The 22828-nt window shown below is 44.9% G+C and overlaps 1 protein-coding gene across 1 annotated transcript in view; it reads left to right on the forward strand.

The window, feature by feature from the left end:
• The window catches only part of LOC140454046 (uncharacterized), a 219264-nt gene extending 201268 nt beyond the window's left edge, over nucleotides 1–17996 (forward strand). Inside the window, exons 5-6 of the mRNA XM_072549012.1 lie at nucleotides 3640–3789; nucleotides 17865–17996. Of these exons, the coding sequence (XP_072405113.1) occupies nucleotides 3640–3789; nucleotides 17865–17887 (173 nt within the window). The 3' untranslated portion in view covers nucleotides 17888–17996. The remainder of the gene's footprint in view (nucleotides 1–3639; nucleotides 3790–17864) is intronic.
• The last annotated feature ends 4832 nt before the right edge of the window (nucleotides 17997–22828 follow it).

The following is a 22828-nucleotide window of genomic DNA, read 5'->3' on the forward strand; positions in this document are numbered from 1 at the left end:
ACAGCTGGATCCAGGTGAGGAAAGACAAGTGGAAGATTCTGGGAACCAGGAATGATACAGCTTCAAACTGGTCCCTAAAATGGAGAAAGAATCCCAACGTGAAATCAGAATCCAGAGTCTGATGTTAGAATAAAATTCAGCTTCAGACCTCCTCCCACCCACCCTGAGAGCTCTACCCATATATAGACTGACTGAATGTGTAATTGAAGAAATGATCTATTCCAATATGATTCCTGTTAACAACCCTTCATTCACAGGCTTCTTGTGTGCAATGAAGTAGCTATTGTCTTTGAGGCAGTGTTTGTGTTTTTCTAACTGCTGGGAATGTTTTCTCGCTGGGAATGTTTTCTCACTGTGAAATAAAGAGGGTGATGTATCACAACACTAGGTCTCCTGTTCAATTCTCACTCTGAGGGAAATCCAGGTCAATGATCATATCAGGAATTTAATATTCAATAAAAACTTCCACATTTTACTGAAACAAATGTGTTGACGTATTGAAGATTGAAGGTAATAATTCTCCTATTTTAGAGAATTGATCCTGCATTAACGGCGGGTGTTTGGCTCACAGTGTACCTGAGCTCCAGGCAAACTGATGTTGCTAATGTAAAGGCAAGGAGTCACATGGGTGGCTCAAAGATTGATGTGTGTTGAATGGTTTTCAGTTTCACAACACTCCAGGTGCAGTCACAACAATGCCTTGTACAGTTTCAGCCCCTCTTCCTACTTTCATCTTGGAATAAATGTAAAATTCCCATTTGCAGTGTCTGCACACTAGTTTCTGCTATTCATGCAGAATAATGTCCAAACCCTCTGTATCAAAACACTCTGAAGTTTCTCTGTATTTAGACAACAAATTGTCTTTCTAACCTCTGTTCAAAACGATTATCAGTCCACTTAACCAAATTAAACTCCAATCTGTCAAATTTTGATAATTCATTTGTAAATTTCTAATTTCTTCATTACAACTTATTTTCCCATCTATTGTCGTGTATTCTTCAAATCCCTGATCCTTTGGAATGGGAGAGCAGGCTCGAGGGGCTGAATGACCCACTCCTGTTCCTATTTCCCATGGTATTGGAGTTACAATGAAAGTCACCATCGTCCCAGAGGCTGTTCTCTCCCATTAGACAGAGGTGGCTGTTGGTGCAGAGTTATACCTGAGGGTCAGCAGGCCTCAGGCAAGGGGTGAGGGGGAATATGATGGGGTAGCATTGTTGGTGTGTGATAGAATAACAAGGATAGCAAGAAATGATTTGGAATCAGAAGATGTAGAATCCATAAAGGTGGAGGTAATAAATGAAACAGTTGAGAGGATACTGTGACAAGGTGTCTATCAGAAGTATCACAGAATCCCTACAGTGTGGAAGCAGGCCATTTAGCCCATTGAGACCACAACAACCCCCTGAACAGCATCCCACTCAGACACACCCCCTACCTACCCCTGTAACCCTCCATTTAACACGGCTCACCTACCTCACCTGCACATCCCTGGGCACTCTGGGCAATTTAAACTATTCACCTTTGGACTGTGGGAGGAAACCGGGTTACCCGGAGGAAATTCATAAAAATTCGGAGAGAATGCGTAAACTCCACTCCTGCCCCAAGGAGTGAAATCAAACCCAGGTTGTTGCTGCTCTGAGAAAGTAGAGCTGATCACTAAGTCACATGCAACCCCTAGTAACCTATATCTATCCAATAAGAGACAATCTAACCATTGTCTTTTGAAATTCAGTGAAAACAGGTGAGAAACTAGGAATTCTGCAGTGAATAACTCACCTCCTGACTTCCCAAAGCCTGTCCAAGAGACAAGGCAGGAGTGTGATGGAATACTGTCCAAGATGTGCTCCAGAACCTCACTAAAGCTCCTCGACAGAATCTTCTAAACCCTCGACCATTTCCATCTCAAAGGACAAGGACAGCAGATAACAGGGGATCACCACCATCTGCACATTTCCCTCTAATCCACTCACCATCCAGACTTGTTTAAGTTAAATTGATGTATTACAGGTGTGAAGATTCACTTTCAAACCATATTAAATGCACTTCACTGGAATACTCTCGTGCTGACTCTTGGTGTAGATGATACAAGCCCCTGACTCATCACTGAAGCAATTCTTACAAAAAGGATAAATATTACCCGTAACTGGAAATGGCTGAGCCAGCACAAGATCTGATGGGTGACTCACCTTTGATCCCTCGATTCAAAATCCATAGTTCTTGTGCGATGGGTGGTCTGTGCGATGATTGGTCTGTTCGATATTTGTTCTGTTCGATGGTTGGTCTGTGTGATGGTTGGTCTGTGAGATGGTTGGTGTGTACGATGATTGGTCTATATGATGGTTGGTCTGTGTGATGGTTGGTCTGTGAGATGGTTGGTCTGTGCAATGGTTGGTCTGCGGTGGTTGGACTGTGCAATGATTGGTCTGTGCGATGTTTGTTCTATGTGATGGTTGGTCTATGTGATGGTTGGTCTATGTGATGGTTGGTTTGTGCAGTGATTGGTCTGTGCGATGTTTGTTCTATGTGATGGTTGGTCTATGTGATGGACTGTGCGATGGTTGGTATGTGGGATGGTTGGTTTGTGTGATGGTTGGTCTGTGCGACGGTTGGTCTATGTGATGGTTGGTCTGTAAGATCATTGGTTTGTGCGATGGTTCATCTATACAGTGGTTGGTCTGCGATGGTTGGTCTGTGCAATGTTTGTTCTGTGCGGTGATTGGTCTGTGAGATGGTTGGTCTGTGCGATGGTCTGTACGACAGTTGGTCTATGTGATGTTGGTCTGTATGATGGTTGTTTTGTGCAATGGTTGTTCTGTGCGATGGTTGGTCTGTGTGATGGTTGTTCTGTGCGATGGTTGGTCTGTGTGATGGTTGGTCTGTGTGATGGTTGGTCTGTGAGATGGTTGGTCTGTGCGATGGTCTGTACGACAGTTGGTCTATGTGGTGGTTGGTCTGTATGATGGTTGTTTTGTGCGATGGTTGGTCTGTGCAATGGTCTGTGTGATGGTTGGTCTGTGCAATGGTTGGTCTGTGTGATGGTTGGTCTGTGCGATGGTTGGTCTGTGTGATGGTTGGTCTGTGTGATGGTTGGTCTGTGCGGTGGTTGGTCTGTGCGATGGTTGGTCTGTGCGATGGTTGGTCTGTGTGATGGTTGGTCTGTGCGATGGATGGTGTGTGCCCTTGGTTTTTTAAAGAGGGGTCGTAATCGCTCCCGGTGCCAATTAGCCTGGTTAAGTACAGAGATTAAACAGCATTGAGAGGCCTCTTTGTTTATATGCAAATAGATGAGACTTCAGGCCAAAGTGGTCATGGTTTAGAAGTGTAATAGAAAGGGAGCGGTCAACTCCCTCGCTGAGCAGTTGAGGTCAGTCCAAAACTAGTTGGGAGTTCAGCAGGAGACTGTGTGAACAGGCTCTCTCTTTTTCTGCCCTTCTAACTTCAGCCTGAAAGCATCTGTTCCTTTTTTTAACTGTGTTTCGAAAGGGGTTTGCTTATTGGGACTGTTGTGTATATTCGGAACAGCATAATTTAGTCTAGTTTGGATAGACTGAGTTCTGTAGGGGTTCTTTATTCTGTTCTTTGTGTTTCATACTGTATTCTTGTGAATAATTTTTTGTCTGTTTTCAAACCTGGTAGGCGAAAGTGAGGACTGCAGATGTTGGAGATCAGAGTCTAGATTAGAGTGGTGCTGGAAAAATACAGCAATCCAGGCAGCATCCGAGAAGCAGGAAAATCGATGTTACAGGCAAAAGCCCTTCATCAGTCAACCTAGCTACCTCACTCCAGGTAATTTTCACTGTACACTTACTGAATCACATTGCAAGGTTATGGTCTTGGCTGCCTGCCAAGTGGTTTGGTTTTGTCCAGAACACCCTGTAAACCCTTCCTATTTATATACCCATCCAGATGCCTTTTAATTGCTGTAATTGTACCAGCCTCCACCACATCCTTTGGCAGCTCATTCCACACATGCACTACTCTGTGTGAAAAAGTTGCCCCTCAGGTCCCTTTTAAATCTTCCTCCTCTCACCTTAAACCTATTCCCTCTGTTTTTGACTCCCCTACTCCAGTAAAAAACCATGGCTATTCACCCACCTATACTCTTCATGATTTTATAAACCTCTATAAGGTCATCCCTCAGCCGCTGACACTCCAGGGAAAACAGCCCCAGCCTAGTCAGCCTCTCCTAATAGCTCAAACCCTCCAACCCTGGCAACATCCTTGTAAATCTTTTCTAAACCCGTTCAAGTTTCACACGATCGTTCCTATCGCAGGGAGACCAGAATTGCATGCAACATTCCAATAGTGGCCGAACCAATGTCCTGTGCAGCCACAACATGACTTCCCAACTCCTGTTCTCAATGCACTGACCAAGAAAAACAAGCATAGCAAACACCTTCTTCACTATTCCATCTACCTGCAAGTTCACTTTCAAGGAACTATGAACCTGCACTCCAAGGTCTCTTTGTTCACCAACACTCCCCAGTATCTTACCATTAAGTATGTTTATAGAATCCCTTTGGATTCTCCTTAACTCTATTTGCTGTGTCAAACCCTCTTTTTGCCCTCCTGATTGACCTCTTGTGTATATTTCTACAGCCTTTATACTCCTTAGGGATTCACTCAATCCCTGCTGTCTTTACCTGACATATGCTTCCTTCTTTTCTTGACCAGAGCCTCAATTTCTCTAGTTATCCAGCCTTGCCCTTCACCCCAACAGGAACATACTGTCTCTGGACCTTTGTTGACTCATTTGTGAAGGATTTCTATTTTCCAGCCACTTTACCTGCAAACATCCGCTTCCAATCAACTTTTAAAAGGACTTGATCAATGCCATCAAAATTGGCCTTCCTCCAATTCTTTTAAATCCACTTTATTCTTTTCCATCAGTGTTTTAAAACTGATAGGATTATGGTCCCTAGCCCTAAAATGGAAGCCAATCTTCCATCCATTTACACGGCTCGTTGCCACGGAAAGGCTTCCAACATCATCAAAGACCCAGCATACCCCAGCAATGCTCTCCTACAACCTCCTCCATCAGGCAGAAGATACAGCAGCTTAAACACAGGCTCCAACTGGATCAGGAACATCATCTGCACTGCTGTTATTAGACTGATGAATGGACTCTCTACCTTCAAATCATGCTGAGCTTGCTAATGTTAATCTTGTCTGGTGTACGCCCTGTGTCATTTAACCTGTATGCTTCTATTCAAGTATTTTTTTAACACTATGATCTGTATGTCCTTGCTTACTATGATCTGTCTGTATTGCTTGTACTCAAAGCATTTCACTGAACTTAGGTACATGCGATAATAAATAAGTCAAATCAAATCAAAATGCTCCCCCACTGACACCTCAGTCACCTGCCCTGCCTTATTTCCCAAGAGTAGGTCATGTTTTGCTCCTTGGTAAAAACAAGGACTGCAGATGCTGGAAACCAGAGTCTAGATTAGAGTGGTGCTGGAAAAGCACAGCAGGTCAGGCAGCATCCAAGGAGCAGGAAAATCGATGTTTCGGGCAAAAGCTCCCCATGTTTTGCTCCTTCTCTAGTGGGTACTTTCTCAGACTGAATCTGAAAATTTACTTGTTCACACTCAACAAATTCCTCTTCATCCAAGCCCTTAACACTATGGCAGTCTTAGTCTATGTTTGGAAAGTTACAATGTCATACCATTACCACTCTAGTATTCTTACAGATAACTGAGATCTCCTTAGAAATTTGTTTCTCAATTTTCCGCTAATTATTGGAGGGTCGAAGGTGATTATCCCTTTCTTATTTCTCACTTCCATCCAAGTAACATCCCTGGACGTACTCCCAGAAATATCCTCCCAAAGTACATCCGTAATATTATCCCTAATCAAAAATGCCACTCCCCCTTCTCTCTACCCAGCTGTCTCCATCCCCTTTTCTATCCTTCCCATGGGATTTGTATCCTGGAACATTAAACTGTCAGTCCTGTCCATCCCTCAGCCACGTCTCTGTAATTGCTTTGAGATCCCAGTCCCATGTTCCTAACCATGTTCTAAGTCATCAGCATTAGACCACTTGCATTGAAATAAATGCACTTTATCAGTTCTACCTCATTTTCTGTTTTGTTCCTTCCTATCTGTTCTGTCTGTTTGACTCACTTCTTTGCTCAACTGCACCAGTTTCAGAGTGATCTGCTTTCTCACTATCTCCCTCAATCCCACGTGACCCCACTTTACTCCTCCCGAGCAGCTCTAGCAAGTCTCCCCCCAATATATTAGTCCCCTTCTAATTCAGGTGCATCTGTCCTTCTTATACAGTAACCTCCATCCCAGAAAAAATTACAATGATCCAAAAATGTGAACCCTTCTCCCGTGCACCAGCTCCTCAGCCATTCCTTCTCTCACTAGGGTGTGGCACCAGGAATATCCAGATATTGCTACCCTCAAGGCCCTATGTTTTAAATTCCTGCCTAGTTTCCTATATTCTCTCCTCAGAATCTCGTCTATTTGTCTTCCTATGTTGTTAGTTCCAATGTGTACAATGACCCCCTGCTGGTCTCTTTCTCTCCTTTGAGAATATTCTGCCCCTTCTCTGGGATGTCCTTGATCCTGGCATCAGGGAGGCAACTGATGTCTCTATCTTGGCCACAGAAATGTCTGGCTATGCCTCTGACTGGAGAGTCCCCGATCACAATTGATCATTTGGAACCTGACGTACCCCTCATTATATCAGAGCCAGTCTTGGTACCAGAAACCTGGCTGTTCATGCTACATTCTACTGTGAGTTTGTCACCCCCTGACCTTTTCAACAACAGCATACATATTTGAGATGGGACAAGCTACAGGAGACTCCTGCACTACCTGCCTCTCTCTCTTATCTTTCCTGGAGGTAACCCATCTACCTGACTGTATCTGCGGTTTTCTCTCCCTTCCTACAACTGCTATCCATCACACCCATTAGTTCCTGTAAATTCCTCATTGCCTCTAACTGCTGCTACAACTGATCCATGTGATCTGATAGGATTCACAACCAAACCCACTTCCTGCAGACATAACCATCAATAACATGGAACTGGGGAAGATATTTCTGAAAAATCATCAAGCGAAAATATATGGGTAGAAATTAAAAATAAAAATGGAAAGATCACTTTGATGGGATTGTACTGTAGGCCCCCCAATATCAAGAGAGAAGTTGAAAAACAAATGTTGAGGGAGATCTCAGATAAATGTATGCATCATAAGGTTGCAACAATGGGGAGTTTTAATTTTCCAAATATTGATGGGGGCTACCACGGTGTTAAAGGACTGGATGGTGAAGAATTTTCTTCATAAATATGCAGTTGCTCCTACGAGAGAAGGAGCAAAATTGGAGCTTCTTTCAGGCAATACGGCTGGGCAGGAAACTGAAGTAAAAGTGGGGGAACACTTTGGGTCGAGCCATCACAATTCTATTAGTTTCAAAATGGTTATGGAGAAGGCTAAGCCTTCCATAAAGGTTAAAGTTTTGAATTGGAGTGAGGCAAATTTTAATGCTATGAGATAAGAACTTTCAAAAGTTGATTGGAATAGACTGTTGACAGGTGAAAGGATGACTGACAAGTGACAGGCATTCAAGAGGGTGATGATGAAAGTTTAGAGATATTTTGTACCTGTTAGAGTGAAGAGTAAGGTGGGTAAGATGAAGGAACAATGTACAAATAAAGGTATTGAGGTTCTCGTCAAGAATAAAAGAGAATCTTATTTTAGAGAAGGACAACTTGGTTCAACTGAATCTCTTAATCAATATAAAGAGTCATGGGGCATTCTCAAGAGAGAAATCAGGAAGGCAAAGAGAGGATATGAGATAACATTAGCAGATAAGGTTAAGGATAATCCAAAGTGATTCTACAAATGCATTAAGAGCAAGAGGGTAACTACAGTGAGGGTAGGGCTTCTTAAAGATCAAGGAGGTTGTCTTTGTCATAAATCATAGAGTCATAGAGATATACAGCATGGAAACAGACCCTTTGGTCCAACCAGTCCATGCTGACCAGATATCCAAACCTGGGATGCTGCCTGAACTGCTGTGCTCTTCCAGCACCACTAATCCCAATATCGCAACCCAATCTAGTCCCACCTGCCAGCATCCGGCCCATATCCCTCTAAACCCTTCCTATTTATATACCCATCCAAATGCCTCTTAAATGTTGCAATTGTACCAGCCTCCACCACTTCCTCTGCCAGCTCATTCCATACACGTACCACCCTCTGCTGAAAAAGTTGCCCCTTAGGTCTCTTTTATATCTTTCTCCCCTCACCCTAAACCTATGCCCTCTAGTTCTGGACTCCCCGACCCCAGGGAAAAGACTTTGTCTATTTATCCTATCCATGCCCCTCATAATTTTGTAAACATCTATAAGGTCAGCCCTCAGCCTCCAACGCTCCAGGGAAAACAGCCCCAGCCTGTTCAGCCTCTCCCTATAGCTCAAATCCTCCAACCCTGGCAACATCCTTGTAAATCTTTTCTGAACCCTTTCAAGTTTCACAACATCTTTCCAATGGGGAGGAGACCAGAATTGCAAGCAATATTCCTTTGTGCTGAATCCCAGGAGATGGGAAGGATAATAAATTAATATTTTACTTTAGTTTTTACTGTGGAGAAAGAAATGGGGTCGAGAGAATGCAGAGAAATAAACTTTGATGCTTTTAAAACAGAAGAATTTCTCTGCATACTCTCGACTCCATTTCTTCAGTTCCTGGAGTTAGTTGGAGAGGTCATGAGGTCACCAGGGAGCAGCGGAGCCTGTCGGGATACGTGAGGGCTGAAAATGTTTTGCTGGAAAAGCGCAGCAGGTCAGGCAGCATCCAAGGAGCAGGAGAATTGACGTTTCGGGCATGAGCCCTTCTTCAGGAATGAGGAAGGTGTGCCAAGCAGGCTAAGTTAAAAGGTAGGGAGGAGGGACTTGGGGGAGGGGCGTTGGAAATGCGATAGGTGGAAGGGGGTAAAGGTGAGGGTGTTAGGCCGGAGTGGGGGTGGGGGCGGAGAGGTCAGGAAGAAGATTGCAGGATAGGAAGGTGATGCTGAGTTCGAGGGTTGGGACTGAGACAAGGTGGGGGGAGGGGAAATGAGGAAACTGGAAAAATCTGAGTTCATCCCTTGTGGTTGGAGGGTTCCTAGGCGGAAGATGAGGTGCTCTTCCTCCAGCCATCGTGTTGCTATGGTCTGGCACTGGAGGAGTCCAAGGACCTGCATGTCCTTGGTGGGGTGGGAGGGGGAGTTGAAGTGTTGAGCCAAGGGTTGGATGGGTTGGTTGGTCCGGGTGTCCCAGAGGTGTTCTCTGAAATGTTCCGCAAATAGGCAGCCTGTCTCCCCAATATAGAGGAGGCCACATCGGGTGCAGCAGATGCAGTAAATGATGTGTGTGGAGGTGCAGGTGAATTTGTGGCGGATATGGAAGGATCCCTTGGGGCCTTGGAGAGAAGTAACGGGGGTAGGTGTGGGCACAAGTTTTGCATTTCTTGCGGTTGCAGGGGAAGGTGCCGGGAGTGGAGGTTGGGTTGGTGGGGGGTGTGGACCTGACGAGGGAGTCACGGAGGGAGTGGTCTTTTTGGGACGCTGATAGGGGAAGGGAGGGAAATATATCCCTGGTGGTGGGTCCATTTGGATGTGGCGGAAATTACGACGGATGATACGATGTATCATCGTGGGAGCACGAGGCAGCGCCAATACAGTCATCGATGTAGCGCCAAACTACTACCGCGCCTCCCTTGTCTGCCGGTTTGATGGTGAGGTTGGGGTTGGAACAGAGGGAGTGGAGGGCTGCACGTTTCGAGGGTGAGAGGTTGGAGTGGGTGAGAGGGGTGGAGAGGTTGAGGCGGTTAATGTCACGGCGGCAGTTGGCGGGGTGGTAGGTGAGGACCAGTGGGGTTCTGTCCTGGTGGCGATTGGAGAGGCGGGGCTCAAAGGCAGAGGAGCTGGAAGTGGAGGAGATGCGGTGGAGAGCATCGTCGATCATGACTGGGGGATAATTGCGATCTTTGAAGAAGGAGGCCATCTGGGTGGTACGGTATTGGAACTGGTCCTCCTGGGAGCAGATGCGGCGGAGACGAAGGAATTAGGAATATGGGATGGCGTTTTTACAGGGGGCAGGGTGGGAGGAGGTGTAATCTAGGTAGCTGTGGGAATTGGTCGGTTTATAGTAAATGTCCGTGTTGATTCGGTCGCCCGAGATAGAAAGGAGAGGTCAAGGAAGGGGAAGGATGAGTCTGAGACAGTCCAGGTAAATGTGAGGTCGGGGTGGAAGGTGTTGGCAAAGTGGATGAACTGTTCAACCTCCTCGTGGGAGCACGAGGCAGCGCCCATACAGTCATCGATGTAGCGCCAAACTACTACCGCGCCTCCCTTGTCTGCCGGTTTGATGGTGAGGTTGGGGTTGGAACGGAGGGAGTGGAGGGCTGCACGTTTCGAGGGTGAGAGGTTGGAGTGGGTGAGAGGCGTGGAGAGGTTGAGGCGGTTAATGTCACGGCGGCAGTTGGCTATGAAGAGATTGAGGGCGGGTAAGAGGCCAGCACGGGGTGTCCAGGTGGATGGGGTGTGTTGGAGGTGGGAGAAGGGGTCGTCAGAGGGTGGGCGAGAATCCTGGTTGAAGAAGTAGGTGTGAAGGTGAAGGCGGCGAAAGAATTGTTCGATTTCACGCCACGTGTTGAACTCGGTAATCCAAGAGCGTAGGGGGATGAAGGTGAGGCCTCTGCTGAGGACTGATCTTTCATCCTCAAAGAGGGGTAGTTCTGGAGGGATGGTGAAAACACGGCAGGGCTGGGAGCTAGGACCTGGTGTGGGGCTGGAGCTGGGAGTGGGGGCGGGGTTAGGCGTGGGGGCAGGAATCGGGGCAGATACGTGAGTGTACAGTTTAAATTTCTTTATCGTTCCGGTTTTCTTCAGGTCCTGGAGGCAGTCAGAGAGGTCACAAGGTTACAAATTTGGGCTGTTGCTTAATCCGAAACACTACCTGGGTAGTGTCTCCCACCCATCCTTCTCCTCTAACCAAACAAAAAAGTTCTGTGTGTCAGTGTGTACGGTGATAAGTGTTTTTGTTCATGTTTTTTTTTCAGTGGTCTGTTTGTGAATTTAGAATAACAGGAATGGAGGTTAGGGCAGTTGAAGGTTCCTCCTGCAGTATGTGGGAGGTAAGGGTCACCTCTAGTGTCTCCGCTGACTTCTATTGTGGGAAGTGCACCCAACACCAGCTCCTCGCGAACCGTGTTAGGGAACTGGAGCTGGAGAAACTTCGTATCATTCGCAAAGAGGGTTATTGAGAGGAGTTACAGAGAGGTAGTTACTCCACAGCCACGAGAAGAAGATAAATGGGTTACCATCAGGGGTAGGAAAGGGAACTGGCAGGCAGTGCAGGGATCTCCTGCGGTGGTTCCCCTCAATAATAAGTATACCATTTTGGATACTGTTGAGGGGGTCTACTTACCATGGATGAACAATGGGGCACAGTTCTCTAGCACAAAGTCTGTCCCTGTTGCTCAGAGGGGTAGGGGGAAGAAGATTCTGGATTAGTGGTGCTGGAAGAGCACAACAGTTCAGGCAGCATCAAGTAGCTTCGAAATCGACGTTTCGGGCAAAAGGGGAAGAAGAGCAGAGCCTTAGTCATTAGGGACTCCATCGTTCGGGGGACAGAGAAGAGGTTTTGTGGGAACAAGAGCGATTCCCGATTGGTGTGTTGCTTCCCAGGTCCCAGGGTTTGTGATGTCTCTGATCGTGTTTTCAGGATTCTTGAGGGGGAGAGGGCACAGCCCCAAGTTGTGGTCCACATCGGCACTAGTGACATAGGTAGGAGGAAAGGTGGGGATCGAAGGTAGAAATTCAGGGAGTGAGGGTGGAAGGTTAGACCGAGAACAACAGAGTTGTTAGCTCTGGTTTGTTGCCTGTGCCACGTGCTAGCGAAGGGAGGAACAGGGAGAGAGTGGAGCTGAACACTTGGCTGCAGGAATGGTGCAGGAGGGAGGGTTTTGGATTCTTGGATAATTGGAGCTCTTTCTGGGGAAGGGGGACCTCTGCACACATGATAGTCTTTACCTGAACCAGAGGGATACCAATATCCTGGGGGGGGGTTAAAATTTGCTAATGCTCTCTGGGGGGAGGGGGGGTTTAAACTCATGCAGCAGAGAGATGGGAACCTGAATTGTAGTTACAGAATACAGGAGTTTGAGGGTAGTGAGGTCAGGGATAGGTTTACAAGGTCGCAAGAGGGCACTGGCTAGCAGGATGTTGGTTTTGAAATGTGTGTACTTCAATGCCAGGAGCATCGGAATAAGGAGGGTGACCTTGCAACATGGGTTGGTACCTGGGATTTCGATGTTGTGGCCATTTCAGAGACATGGCTACAGGAGGATCAGGAATGGTTGGTGCAGATTCTGGGATTTAGATGTTTCAGCAAGATCAGAGAAGATGGTAAAAGAGACGGGGGTTTGGCATTGTTAATCAAGGGTAGTATTACAGCAGCTGAGATAATGTTTGAGGACTCATCCACTGAGGTAGTTTGGGCTGAGGTTAGAAACAGGAAAGGAGGTCACCCTGTTGGGAGTTTTCTATAGGCCTCCGAATTGTTACAGGGATATAGAGGAAAGGATAGCAAAGATGATTCTCAATAGGAGCGAGAGTTACAGGGTAGTTGTTTTGGGGTCTTTAACTTTCTCAATATTGACTGGGAAAACTATAGTTCAAGTAGTCAGTTTTTGTTCAATGTGTGCAGGAGGGTTTTCTGACACAGTGTGTAGACAGGCCAACAAGGGGCGATGCCATATTGGATTTGGTACTGGGGAATGAACCCGGCCAGGTGTTCGATTTGGAGGTAGGTAAACATTTTGGTGATAGTGACCATAATTCGGTTATGTTTACAATAACAATGGGCAGAGACAGGTACATACTGCAGTGAAAGAGGTATAACTGGGGGAAAGGCAATTATGATGTGATTAGGCAAGATTTAGGATGCACAGGATAGAGGAGGAAACTGCAGGGGATAGACAGTCTTGAAATGTGGAGCTTATTCAAGGAACAGCAACTGCGGGTCCCTGATAAGTATATCCCTGTCAGGCAGGGAGGGAGTTGTCGAGAGAGGGAGCCATGGTTTATCAAAGAAGTTGAATCTCTTGTCAAGAGGAAGAAGATAGCTTATGTGAGGATGAGGCGAGAAGGCTCGGTTAGGGGGCTTGAGAGTTACAAGTTAGCCAGAACAGATCTAAAGAGAGGGCTAAGAAGAGCCAGGAGGGAACATGAGAAGTCAATGGCAGATAGGATCAAGGAAAACCCTAAGGCCTTCTATCGGTATATCAGGAATAAATGAATGACTAGAGTAAGATTATGGCCAATCAAAGATAGTAGGGGAAAGTTGTGTGTGGAATATGAGGACATAATGGAAGCACTAAATGAATATGTTTTGACAGTATCCACATTGAAAAGGGCAATGTTAATGAGAACATGGGGATATAGGCTATAAGATTAGATGGGATTGCGGATGACAAAGAGGAGGTTTTAGCAATTTTGGAAGATCTGAAAATAGATAAGACCCCATGGGCCGGATGGGATTTATCCTCGGATTCTCTGGGAAGCCAGGGAGGAGATTGCTGAGCATTTGGCTTTGATCTTTATGTCATCATTGTTGACAGGGGTATTGCCCGAAGATTGGAGGATAGCAAACGCTGTTCCCTTGTTTAAGAAGGGGAGTCGGGACAACCCTGGTAATTATAGGCCAGTGAGCCTTACTTCGGTGGTGGATAAGATGTTGGAAAAGATTAAAAGAGATAGGATTTACAATCATCTGGAAAGGATTAATTTGATTAGGTTTTGTGAAGGGTAGGTCATGCCTCACTAACCTTATTGAATTCTTCAAGACGGTGACAAAACAGGTGGATGAAGGTAAGGTGGTTGATGTGGTGTATATGGACTTCAGTAAGGTGTTTGATAAGGTTCCACACGGTAGGCTATTGTACAATATTCGGAGTTTTGGGATCGAAGGTGTTTTAGCGGTTTGGATCAGAAATTGGCTAGCTGAATGAAGACAGAGGGTGGTGGTTGATGGGAAATGTTCATCCTGGAGCTCAGTCACTAGTGGTGTGCCACAAGGATCTGCTTGGAGGCCACTGCTGTTTGTCACTTTTATAAATGATCTGGAGGTGAATGTAGAAGGCTGGGTTAGTAAATTTGCAGATGACACTCAGGTAGACAGAGTTGTGGATATTGTCGAAGGATGTTGTGGGTTACCGAAGGACAAAGATAAGATGTAGAACTGGGCTGAGAAGTGGCAAATGGAGTTTAATGAGGACAAGTGTGAGGTAGTTCACTTTGGAAGAAATAACAGGAATGCAGAGTACTGGGCTAATGGTAAAATTCTTGGCAGTGTAGATGAACAGAGAGATCTCGGTGTCCGGGTGCATAAATCCCTCTAGTTGTCATCCATGTTGACGGGATTATTAAGAAGGCAAATGGTGTGTTGTGTTTATTGGTAGGGGAATTGAGTTTCGGAGCCACGAGGTCATGCTTCAGCTGTACAAGACACTGGTCAGGCCGCACCTGGAGTATTGCGTGCAGTTCTGGTCACCACATTATAGGAAGGATGTGGAAGCTTTGGAAAGGGTTCAGAGGAGGTTTACTGGGACGTTGGGCTGGTATGGAGGGAAGGTATTACGAGGAAAGTCCGAGGGAACTGAGGCTGATTTCATTGGAGAGAGGAAGGTTGAGAGGTGATTTAATCGAGACATAGAAAATAACCAGAGGGTTAGATAGGGTGAAAAGTGAGAGTCTGTTTCTTTGGATGGTGAAGACTAACACAATGGGTCATAGCTTTAAATTGAGGAGTGTTAGATTTAGGACAGATATCGGGTTAGTTTCTCCACTCAGAGAGTAGAAAGGGTGTGGAATAGCCTGCCTGCAACAGGAGTAGACTCAACAACATTAAGGACATTTAGATGGGCATTGGACATACATATGGATAATAATGGAATGGTGTAGGTTAGATGGACATCAGATCAATTTCACAGGTTGGTGCAACATTGTACTGCGCTGTAAAGTTCTATGTTTGAAGAGGAGGTTCAGGAGGTCTTAGAGAACACAAAGATGGATAAATCTCTGGGGACTGATCTAATGAATCTCAGACTATTGTGTGAAGTAAGACAGGAAATTACAAGAGCCCTTGCAGAAATATTTGCAACATCTGTAACTATGGGCGAGGTGCCTGATGACTGGAGAGTGGCTGATGTTGTACCTTGGGTTAAGAAAGGTTTTAAAGAGAAACTGGGGAATGATAGACCTGTGAGTCTGACTGTGGTTGTGGGTAAATTGTTGGAAGTGATTATAAAAGATAGGATTTATGGACATTTAGAGAGGCACAAATTGATTAAAGATAGTTGGCATGGTGTGTGAAGAAAATCGTGTCTCACAAACTTGGTCGAGTATTTTCATGATTGATGATGACAGAGTGTTAAACGTTGTTTATTTGGGTTTTAGTAAAGTGTATGACAAGCTTCTCCATGGTAGGTTAATGAGTAAAGTACGGTAACATGGGATTGTCAATTGGCTTGCCAATTGGATACAGAATTAGCTTAATGGCAGGACACAGAGAGTAATGGTGGAGAGTAATGCTTTTCAGACTGGAGGCCTGTGACCAGCGGTGTTGCCACAGGATTGGTTATGGATCCTCTTTTGTTTGTCATTTATAGAAATGATTTGGATAAGATAATAGAAGGTGTGATTAGTAGTTTTGTGGATGACACCAAAATTGGTGACATAGCAGACAGTGAAGAAGGCTTTCTAAGATCACAAAGAGATCTTGATCAGATGGGCCAATGTACTGAAAAATGGCAGATGGAGTTCAATTTGGATAAATGTGAGGCATTGTATTTTGGTACAACAAACAAGGGTAGGGCTTATTGAATTCAATTGGTCAGGCCTTGGGTAGAGTTGTAGAGCAGAGGGACTACATAATTCTTTGAAGTTTGCATCACATCTAGAGCGGGTGGTTAAAAAGGTGTTTGGCATGCTTGCCTTCATTGCTCAGTGCTTTGAGTCTAGGAGTTGGGAACCTCATGTTGAGGTTGTGCAGGACATTGGTGAGACCTCTTATGGGAAACTGTGACCCGTTCTGGTTACCCTGTTATAGGAAGGGTATTCTCAAGCTGGAGAGGGCTCAGATGAGATTTACCAGGATGTTTCTGGGTATGGAAGGTTTGAGTTATAAAGAAAGGTGAGATAAAGTGGGAGGCTTTTCACTTGAGCAGTGATCTGATCGAAGTTTAGAAAATAATGAGAGGTATAGATTGAGTCAATGGGAGTTGTCTTTTCCCGATGATGGAGGATTTCAAGACAAGGAGACACATTTTTAAAGTTAGAGGAGAGAGTTTTAAAAACCTTTTCACATAGAGGGTGGTTTGTGTGTGTGGACTGAACTTCCAGAGGAAGTGGTGGATGTGGGAACAATTACAGTGTCTAAAAGACATTTGGATAAGTACATGAATAGAAAAGATGGGAGGGATATGGGTCAGGAGCAGGCAAGTCGGACTGGTTAGTTTGGGATTATAGTGAGAACGAAGGGTCTGTTTCTATGCTGTATGCCTCTGTGATTCTCTATGTTGAAGGGGCAGTGTCAGGTCCAGAGGCTTTAGGGATGGTGTGTGGAAGGAGGGGTCAGTACCACCTGGGTCAGTTTGGGTGGGGTTTCAGGTCAGTGAGGGAGGGGCTGGGTGGGTGTTGGGTGGCGATGGTTGATGCAGGTGGTTGTAGTTCCAATCCCATTGGCAGGAGGAGGGGCCACGTTTGGGTCAAATGGGGTATCAAGTCTAGTGAAAGGGAGGGGTTGTTGTTTTGCTGGTGATGGGGCGGGGGGAGGTGACCGTTCCAATGGGGTTGTGATTGGAGAGAAGGGGAGTAGTGGGTCAGTGATGAGGGATCTGAAGACTCCTGGGGTTGGTGGGAAAGTGAGGGAGTTTTGGGTCCATCCAGGTCATGGGTGTCAGGTTGTGGGGATCTGTCCGGTCTCACACGGTCATTACGGGAATGGTGTCAGGTCAGGGGGAACGGGGGAAGTGTGTCGGTGACAATGACTGACTCCTGATCAGAATTCTAGGGCCAATGAAGTGAGAAACTTGGATAAAGCCATTGATCAGAATCATTGAACTAATGAACCAGTGGGAACAGTGAGTGTAAATGGGAATGAAATGCTTCCTGCTGACGTTAATTCAGCTGAATAATTTTCAACTGAGAATAAATACTGTACAGTATTCTTGGTTGGAGTTAAAATTATGACTGCCAGCAGAGGGCAGTGTTTATAAACAGGATCCCAGAATTCCTAAAATGGGACTTTGATGGAATTGGTCAAATTTCCAATATGGGCACATATACATAACCAAATTCATGAACAGTCATTGTATTACTGGAAGGTGGGTATAAGGGTATATCTTTCTTTTAAAGAGATCAGAAATATGCACAGTAGTCAAGATTAATACAATAATACATCAGCAGCCTCTTGGCTGCTAAAAGGCAAATAGATTGCTAACTTGGCCAAACAGCAAGGGATGCTGGGTCCATTGGCCAAGTAAAGATCTAAAATCACAAAGTCCACGCACCATGCACAGTGCAAACATAGCAGTCAGGTGCTAATGATATTTGCTAATGTAAAAGGCAATATTTATGCAGAACAGACATACTCCCAACAACTTATTTACTGAACAAAGGAGGGCCCTGACATCAAGGTACAGGGCGGGCCCTTCTACACAAAAATAAACTAACATCAGCAATCCATCCAAATGATTGACTCTGTTTCAAACTACTAAGTGTATCTCCCTGATTGGCCAGAACAATAGAAAGTTCCAGAAAACCATCTTAAAGATATAAAAACATGCTTCACCTACAGACATTGCTCTTGGAATCTTCTGAGGAGACCATCATGGCAAGAGGCAAAGACCAACTGACCATCCAGAGAGAGAGAGAGAGAGAGAGAGAGGAAGAAAGCAGCTTCACACACCCAGAGAGAGAGACAGCAATTGTGTAAATCTCCAAGAAACTCGGGAATTATTGTAACCTTAGGAGCCAAATAGGATTTGACGTTGTGTGTTTAGTACTAAAAGTTGTTGTAACTTTGTTTCTAATAAAGTTGGTAATATTTTTCCTTGGTACTGGCTTATATTCATGTTGATCCTCGAGGGTAGTACAATCGGGAATACTCTCGGTACTATGAACTAATGAGGGTAGGAATAGGAGGGTAGAGCAGGTGAATGTGTGGCTCAGGAGCTGGTCTATGAGAAAAGAATTCAGTTTTGGATCATTGGAATCTCTACTGGGATAGAAGTGACTTGTATAAGAAGGATGGATTGCGCCTGAATTGGAAGGGGACTAATATACTGGCAGGGAGATTTGTTAGAGCTGCTCAGGAAGATGTAAACCAGTAAAGGGGGGAAGTGGGGTAGGACTCAGGGAGATAGTGAGGGAAGAGATCAATCTGAGACTGGTACAGTGGAGAAAAGAAGCGAGTCAAACAGTCAGGGCAGGCAGGAATAAAGCAGAGAACAAGGTAAGACTGATAAATTAAACTGCATTTACTTCAATGCAAGAGGCCTTACAGGGAAGGCAGATGAACTCAGGGCATGGTTAGGAACATGGGGCTGGGATATCAGAGCAATTATAGAAACATGGCTCAGGGATGGACAGGACTGGCAGCTTAATGTTCCACAATACAAATACTATAGGAAGGTTAGAAAGGGAGGCAGGGGAGAAGGGGGAGTGGCATTTTTGATAAAGGATAGCATGACAGCTGTACTTAAGGAAGATATTCCTGGAAATATATCCAGGGAAATTATTTGAGTGGAACTGAGAAATAAGAAAGGCATGGCTACCTTATTGGGATTGTATTATAGACCCCCTAATAGTCAGTGGGAAATTGAGAAACAAATTTGTAAGGAGATTTCAATTATCTGCAAGAATAATAGGGTGGTTATGGAAGTGGATTTTAATTTTCCAAACAAAGTCTGGGACTGCTATCGTGTTAAGGGTTTCAATGGAGAGGAGTTTGTTAAGAGTGTCCAAGAAAATGTTCTGAGTCAGTATGTTGATGTACCAACGAGAGAAGGGTCAAAACTTGACCTATTCTTGGGAAATATGGCATGAAGAGGGGTGAGATGTCAGTGGGGGGACACTTTGGGGTCAGCGATCAGGATTCTATTAGTTTTAAAATAGTGTTGGAAAACAATAGACCCAGGTCTAACAGTTGAAGTTCTAAATTGGAGGAAGGCTAATTTTGATGGCAATAGGCAATAACTTTCGAAAGCTAATTGGGGGCAGATGTTCGCGGGTAAAGGGACCACTGGAAAATAGGAAGGCTTCAGAAATGAGATAACGAGAGTCCAGAGACAACGTATTCCTATAAGGGTGAGAGGAAAGGCTGGTAGGTGTAGGGAATGCTGGATGACTGGAGAAATTGAGGTTTTGGTTCAGAAAAAGAGGGAAGCATATGTCAGGTATCGACAGCAGAGATTGAGAGAATCATTAGAAGAGTCTAAAAGCACTAGAAGAATACTTAAGAGGGAAATCCGGAGGGTAAAAAGGAACATGAAATAGCTTTGGCAAATAGGGTTAAAGAGAATCCAAAGGGTCTTTACAAATCCATTAAGGACAAAAGGGTAACTAGGGAGTGAATGTGGCCCCTCAAAGATCAGCAAGGTGGCCATTGTGAGAAGCTGCATGAGATGGGGGAGATACTAAACGAGTATTTTGCAGCAATGTTTACTGTGGAGAAGGACATGGAAGTTATAGAATGTGGGGAAATAGTTGGTCACACCTTGAAAACTGTCCATATTACAGAGGAGGAAGTGCTGGATGCTTTGAAATGCATAAAGGTGGATAAATCCCAAGGACCTGATAAGGTGTACCCTAGAACTCTATGGGAAGATGGGAAGTGATTGCTGGGCACCTTGTTGACATATCTGTATCATCGATAGTCACAGGTGAGGTGCCAGAAGACTGGAGGCTGGCTAACGTGGTGCCATTATTTAAGAAAGATAGTAAATACAAGGGAAGAAACTATAGATCCATGAGCCTGACGGCAGTGGTGGGCAAGTTGTTGGCGGGAATCCTGAGGGACAGGATTGTTTTTCAGACTGGAGGCCTGTGACTAGAGGAGTACCACAAGGATTCGTGCCGGCCCACTATGTTTCGTCATTTGGATATGAACATTGGAGGTATAGTTAGTAAGTTTGCAATTAACACACAAATTGGAAGTGTAGTGCACAGCGAAGAAGGTTACCTCAGATTACAACAGGATCTTGATCAGATGGGCCAATGGGCTAAGGAGTGGCAGATGGAGTTTAATTCAGATAAATGTGAGGAAATGCATTTTAGGAAAGCAAATCTTAGCAGGACTTATACACGTAATGGTACTAGGGAGTGTTGCTGAACAAAGAGACCTTGAAGTGCAGGTTCATAGCTCCTTGAAAATAGAGTCACAAGTAGATAGGATAGTGAAGAAGGCATTTGGTATGCTTTCCTTTATTATCAGAGCACTGAGTATCAGAGTTTGGGATGTCATATCGCAGCTGTAGAGGATGTTGGTTAGGCCACTTTTGGAACATGTGCAATTCTGGTCTCCTTCCTATCAGAAGGATGTTGTGAACTTGAAAGAGTTCAGAACAGATTTACAAGAATGTTGTCAGAGTTGGAGGATTTGAGGTACAAAGTCTTTTCCCGAGGGTGGGCAAGTCCGGAACTAGAGTGGATAGATTTAGGGTGAGAGGGGAAAGATATAAAACAGTCCTAAGGGGCAATTCTTTTATGCAAAGGGTGTTCCGTGTGTGGAATGAGCTGCCAGAGTAAGTGGTGGAGGTTCGTACAATTGCAACATTTACGAGGCATCTGGATGGGTCTATGTTCAAGAACACTGCTGAAATTTGCTGTCCATTTTCAAACTGACCTTTTGAATTTGATAATCCTCCCTTTGGTTTTACACTTTGCTTTCAATTGCTCCAATCCCTTTCCTATTTTTAAGATCACCTTCACAGCAGAACTTTAATCTCTCACCTTTACATTTTCTCTGTTCCTCTTAAACATTTCTCTAAGGCTGAGTTCAGTTTGGAATTTGCCAAATGACACTTTATTGAGATTGTGAGACAACCCAGAGGGTGTAAAGCACAAAAATGTGATTTTAATTAGAATAACAAACACACAGTTCACACTCTTTCCCAAAGATTTGAAATTCATTATTAAACCAATTTTGAATCTTTGATGTTGTGTCTGAGCAACACCCTAATTTTCAGTGAGCCCTCTTTAACTATGGGGTGAGTTCCCACCTTCGTGCAGTGTAGTGAGGTACACAGCTGTGATTCAGTATACGGGGTGTCCCTGTCTACTGCCCATTTTTCAGCTGTTTCTACCTTATCCTCATCGACACCTGCTCCAGCCACTGACTCACCGTTTCTTCTTGTATTAGTACTAACTCATTTACACAACTGTAAATATAAAGTGATGATGATCACTCCCCCTTTCTGATCTTTATCATTCTTCAAACCATCCATGAACATTTTCCCCTGGGGTGGGGGGGCCCTGTGGGTTGAGCCCATCTCTCAGCATTCCCTTCGTCAATTTTGACTGTTGTTCTGCTGTAAACCCGGTGATGGAGCCCTCTGACATTCAATCAAAGTTTACAGCCTTTCCCTCATTCCCCTCCCTGACTGCATTTTTACACATTCTATGAGGATACTTTTCCCCTTCAGATGTGATTTTAACCATTGGAAGAGGCACTGAGACTGTGACTCCTCTTGTGAGATCTGTCAGCACAAACCTGACGTGGTTTTGCATTTTGTTTAGAAGAAGCCCAGTTAAATGTAAGGATTTAATGCTTTGAAATATTTTTCCTGGGTAAAAATGGCAGAAGAGAGTATTCAACCCCTCGAGACTGTCCCTCCATTCCCACCCTCTGGTCTGCCCAAGTGTCACTCCAGCTCCAACTCCCATCTCTTCACCATTCCCTGCTCTGAGTTTCTCTTCCCCTTCCACAGTCATAATCTCTCCCAGAGCTTTTCCTGGACCACTTTCCCGATGCCGGGGATCATTCCCTCCAGTCTCAGGTGGTGTCCCCATGCCGTGTGGTATCAGTCTCCCACCCACCACCCACCTCCTCGTTCCTGCTTGGTTCAGGTTTTACCACAAGATTTGTCACTGTTCCAGGGAGTAAAGAGCCTGGGGGAATTGCAGGTACACTTTGTGTCTCATGTTGTAAAATTTACATTTAGTCAAATTCAGGGAATTGACTAGTCTGAGTGTGGATGAAGTCAGTTTAGGGCTCGGAACGATGTTTTTCTGCAACACTCGTGTTTCAAAATTAAAATGTTCTGTCACCATGGAGACGTTAATGAGAAAAGTGGCCAATTTGTGTCTTGTGTTTCTGTGAGTGCAAAGTAATAAAGTTAGCTCAGTATCTCGCTCATGAACAGCAATGGTGTAAATGTTGGTCAAATCTGGACCACCCAATATTCACTGAAGTAAAGTCAAACTCAAAAGGCAGACCTGAAGCTAAATTCCACACGTCCATCAGACATTTACAGGGTCTGCATTTCAGAGCAATGGCTGGAGCTGATGTTCATCTTTAGAAGTAGGTCAGGTGTTCTTCATTTACATCAAAAAAATGAAGCTGGAAAACACTTGAACTGAAACCTGATTGGTTTAGGAATTTCACATTGCAGACACACAGTGTTGTTTGTTCCTTCTTGGGGTGTGGGAGATTCTGACAAGATTGTTGTTTATTGACCATTCCTTGATGCCCAAAGATGGTGGTCAGTCCTCTGTTTGAATTGCTGTCGTCCAACTGGGACTGCCACAGTGTTAAGGGTT

Source organism: Chiloscyllium punctatum, chromosome 3, assembly GCF_047496795.1.
Source record: "Chiloscyllium punctatum isolate Juve2018m chromosome 3, sChiPun1.3, whole genome shotgun sequence".
NCBI lineage: Eukaryota > Metazoa > Chordata > Chondrichthyes > Orectolobiformes > Hemiscylliidae > Chiloscyllium > Chiloscyllium punctatum.